Source organism: Octodon degus, unplaced genomic scaffold (assembly GCF_000260255.1).
Source record: "Octodon degus isolate 3935 unplaced genomic scaffold, OctDeg1.0 scaffold00054, whole genome shotgun sequence".
NCBI classification, from domain to species: Eukaryota; Metazoa; Chordata; class Mammalia; order Rodentia; family Octodontidae; genus Octodon; species Octodon degus.
In genome coordinates this window covers 123,325-128,274 of record NW_004524630.1, presented here as the reverse complement: position 1 = coordinate 128,274, position 4,950 = coordinate 123,325, and the positions used below count along the sequence as shown (strand labels likewise).

The window sequence follows — 4,950 nt, the reverse complement described above, 5'->3', positions numbered from 1 at the left end:
TGCTGGGGGATTGAACCGCAGTCCATGTGCTTTGCTAAGCTTGTTCTAAGTAGGTGCTTTAGACCACTGAGCCATCTCACCAGCCCATGTTCCTCAGCTCTTAACACTATTAGTGTGTCTTAAAAACTTGATCTCAGCTACATGATGCTTGGTTCCTACCAGGATTGAGCCTCAGTAACATTCTTTGAACCCTGAGAAGGAGCCATGGCTTCTTTGAGATCCAGGTTCAGCTGGCCACACCACTAAGTAGCATTTAGTCAGTAAGAGACTCTTGAGGACATTTGGAACAACAGAATCAATTGCAAGCCAGTGCTGTGAGCTCAGTCCTTTTCTGCTCCATAACTGTGTTTATCTTTGGAGTCCTCTAGGAGTCCCCTGCCATCACCACAGCTCTGCAGGATTGAGCCTCTTTTCTCAAGAACCCTGTGAGCCAGGAGACAGGCACAGTGCAATTTGCTACCTCCCTCTTCTGCCTTGAGAGCTAACACCTGCTCTTCCTGTGAACTCCAGTTCATCTTTCAGATCCTTCCTACATCTTAGAGCCACATCTCCCACTTCTCTTCTCCAACTTTACACACTTGGGTCTGGATTCCCAGTCTTGGAGAGGCTGATTTCCTGCAGCTCAGCGCTCTGCCATCTTCCCAGATGTAGATACGCTAATATTGAAACATGAACTTTCATACATATTTAAGCATCCACTAAAAGTTGTTCATGAGAAGTCTATTTCTTTTACTGAAAACAATTGTTCAGACTCAGTCAATAATAAAGATAAGGGTTTTCTTTGGCTCGAAGGCCAAATGCACCAGTTCTGCTTAGTAGTCTTACACTAGTTTTTTTCCTTCATTCTGCTAATGGAATATTTGCAGTATCAAAATACTTAATTGGTGTAAACTGATATTTCAGCCTTGTTTCCATCTATGACTTCCCACATGTGTAGAACACACTGCCTTCATCAGTGAATCACCTGCAGACAACTGTTTCTGATGTTCATTGAAGTCACATTTAGTAACAGCCCAGTGCAGTGGCATACACGTGCAATCCTAGCAGATGGAGGCAGGAGGATGGCTGCAAGATCAAGTCCAGCCCGGGATCCACGGATAAGTCCAGTTCAGCCAGAATTAAGTGGTGAAACCTCATGTAAAATGTACAAATAACGAGGCCCAGGTAGGTAGTGCAGCGGCATAAGTTCCTGCCTTTAAAGTACAAAGTCCTGAGGTCAATCCCTCGTAGAAAAATAAATAAATACATGCATACATACATAAATAAAAAATCAACATACAAACAAAAAAGAATTTAATAACATGTTGTTGTACACTTGACACATTCTTGAATGAAAGAGGTTAGTGAACAAACGTGAAATCATGACTGTTTGCTCATGTTATAAATTCATTTTTGATAGGATTAAATAGTTCATAGATTTGATTTCTTTATATATATTTTATTTTTAAAATATATTTTCTTTGGGCTGGTGAGATGGGTCAGTGGTCTAAAGCACCTACTTAGAACAAGCTAAGCAAAAGCACAGGGACTGCGGTTCAATCCCCAGCACCACATGCCAGCCAGCCCCGCCCCCTGGTAGGCTGAACTGGCCACACACACCCAAAATAAATAAATAAATAAATAAATATTAAAAAATAAAAAAATAAAATATTTTTTCCTTTATTTGGTATACCATCTCACTGCGCAGCTCAGACTTGCAGTGGTCCTTTTGTCTCTGCCTCCCCAACGCTGGGATTACAGGCGCGCACAACCACACGCAGTTTCGGTGGCCTGTGATGTGGCATGCCCAGGATCCCTAGTGTTGTGAGGCCACCATAGCTTGGTGTACCGGGGATGAAACCTGGGTCTTTGTGCTTGCGAGGCAGGTGATGAGTCTGTCGAGATATCTCCCTAAGTCTATTGTGGTATTTTTGAACTATATCAAATGGGGCATGCTGAGATGGAGATTGAGACTGAGCGTGGTAGTGTGCACCTGTACTCCCAGCACTTCGGAGGCTGAAAATAGGAGAATCACTATGAGTCCGATCTAGTAGTAAGACCCTGAACACCCTGTAGACCATTCCCTAGAAAGATACAAATAAAAAAAAAAAGAAATCCTTTCTTCTCAATTAAGAGAAATAAGTAGTATGTTACCTGTGTTGTGCTTGTACGCATATATTTGTTCACTTGTTTGTTTTTCCGTCCTCACACACCAGTTTCTCTTTTCTTTTGAACTCTTTGCACCCATTTCACAAAATCAGTGAGACATTTTGGATCTTATTTATTCTTTCAGCTTCTCACTTTAGGGAGACAATATGATGTTGACACACGTGGGTCTGATTTATTCCTTTAAGAATGTGATCTTTAGTTGTATACATGTAGCTATAAATTCTCTAGTGTGTCGTTTTCATATTTAGAAGCTTCTTTGTCACTCGTCATTATATTCTAATATGCTATACCACACAAAAAAAATGCTACTACAAACTCTATAGTCAAGAAAAATGTAACAGTAGTTGGTTTTAATATAGGTAAATCACAAAATCAGTCGTAAGAATATTAAATTCACATTATAATACAGTCACTGCCCCTTTTGCAATGATAAAAAATACAGTTATTTTCTACAAATCCACTACGTTTTCTGAACAAAACACTTCAGAATCAGAGAAAAAGAAAAAAGAAATGTACTTAGGCTGCATTTTTGGACAAGGAATTCTAGCTGGTGGGGGCCCGCTTGGCGACAGAGTCTCAAAATCACAAGGCGGCACAGAGTTGAAGCTGTGAGTACATGCGAATCACTCCGACTCACCTCCTACTCTAGCATTTAATAAAGCAAAGGAGTTTTGTGTGTATGTGGGTGCCGGGGGTGGGGTTGGGGGGTGCTTGTGGGCTGGCACGGCCCAGGAGGGCTCATCTTGGCAGCGCTACCTGGTCTGTGGGGCACTTTCAATGTTAACAAACGCGAGTTTATGCGGTTGCGCGCCCAGGTCAAACTCAGGCAGGCTTGTTCTGCGATTCAGGGCTTAGCTCCGCGTGGGGCAAAGGGGGAGAGAGTTTGGGGACAGCGTGCCTGGGAAACCAACAGGGAGAGTGTTTGGGGCAGGGTGCCTGGAAACTTTGATTCTTAACCTATTGGCGGAGATCTGAAGAGGCGTGCTATGTGTCCTAGACCTGGCATCGCAAAACTTTGTAAACATCAGACTCTCCAAGTCGGCTGCTAAAAGGAAGGGGACCAGGGACACAGCACGTCACAGCTGCACCCGCTCCAACCCATATCTCAGTCAGGGTCTCCCCAACACCCTCTTCGGTGCACTCTCCCCACAAGGGTGCAGATAAGGCTGCACCTCGGGCGACCCGAGACAGAAGTGTGCGGGACCGCTGTCACGGTGGGGACAGGACGCAGGAACACACACGTAGCCCTGAAGCAGCACAGACAAGGAACGAAAGCCCAAAGACCAGCAGACCCTCAGGGTCTGAGGCTAAGCAGGAAGCCGCGGGACCCTCCTCCCGATTCCGTTCACCCCTGGCTTCCTCCACGGCCTCACCATTGCGCGGCTTCCAGGTCTCGCGGGGTCCTTCCCTTGCAGCGCGCACGCGGTACGAGTCACAACCCGCAGAGAGTCACACCAGGCGATCAAGCAACGTGGGGGACTCAGCAGGACGCTCCGGACTGGCACGCTGGCACGCTCGCGCCTCCACTCCGGAAGAAACCGCCTACCTCGGCCCGTTCTCATTGGCCAGGCCGTGCAGCCTCCTTATCGCTGATTGGCTGCTGCCCCGCGGCTCTTCCTCAGGGCCAAGAGAGAGGAGGAAACTGAAACTAGTGCGCTCCTGGAGCTCCAAAGGTGGTTGGGAACCCGGGAACTTGGAGGCCCTTTTCTGCAACGTCAGCCTGTCTTGGCCGAACAGTGATCGAATGCCAGCAGTCTCTGTCTGGCTTTTCACCGCTGCCCGTGTGGGCTGAAAATGAACAGATTGAGATAGTAGGAAAATTGTGACTATTAGGGGCCTGGCCAAGGGTTGAACCTGGGTGCCTGAGCTTTGTCAAATGAGGCACTTTAGTAAGATGAGCTGTAGGATCCGAATAATATGGAAAATTTTCAGTTAAACAAGAAAGACCACCTTCCGGTTTGATGAGTAACCCAAATTCCTAAAACCTTAGGTTAAGCCGGAAAACCACAGGCCCAGCTTGAGCAAACATCACCTCCTGGGTTCGATGACATTCTTGTGAAACAAGGTCACAATGTTTAGTTACTCTCCCTTCCCCAAACAGACTGAAACCACCAAGCCAGCTCATAGTTAACCTTTAACTGACCGTTCTTAGTCTCCTTTTTTAGGACATATTTTAAAACCCACCAATTATTTTAAGGTTACCCTAAAATTAACCAATGCGATCTGCTTCTGTAACCCCGCTTGCAAAACCCCTCCTCCCTTTGTTTTCGGGCTTAAAAATATGGCCCACCGTCAGTTTGGCGAGCTGTGTTCCTGCGAGGTCAGACCGCCCTGCGTGCACACAGCTAATAAAATTCCCTTTGTTCTTTGCATGAGTGACCGACTCTTGGGGTCTTCTTTCGAGGCCAGGGGACCCTTACAGAGCCATCTGGCCGGCCCTCACGTTTTATTTGCACATTTTTTATATTTGTTGATCTACCCAAGAGGACACATTTCCCTATTTATGATGCAAAGATGAGATTCATTTTGTACCCTAAATGAGCAACTGCCACTATTAAGCAGAGATGAATCACAGCATCATCAAATCTGAGTCTGTGCATTATTTTTTTTTGAGTCTGTGCATTATTGTCTATAATGAATCAACTCACGTTTTAGATTATAAATGTAAATCTTGTGCTTTCTGTTGTAAATGTGTCCTCACCACTGTTCTAAGTTGTTTAGTAACTAGTGGCTGTTTCTTGCTCTTTGCTAAGATAAAATTCCTGTAACCCTCACCAATTCCTGTTACCAAAGTTAGCTTAC

General features: G+C 45.4%; 1 protein-coding gene across 1 annotated transcript in view; it reads right to left on the bottom strand.

Moving 5' to 3' along the window:
• LOC101567482 (zinc finger protein 124-like) overlaps positions 1-3,629 on the bottom strand; it is a 41,963-nt gene extending 38,334 nt beyond the window's left edge. The window contains exon 1 of the mRNA XM_023717726.1: positions 3,522-3,629. Within this exon, the coding sequence (XP_023573494.1) occupies positions 3,522-3,524 (3 nt within the window). The 5' untranslated portion in view covers positions 3,525-3,629. The remainder of the gene's footprint in view (positions 1-3,521) is intronic.
• Positions 3,630-4,950: the final 1,321 nt, after the last annotated feature.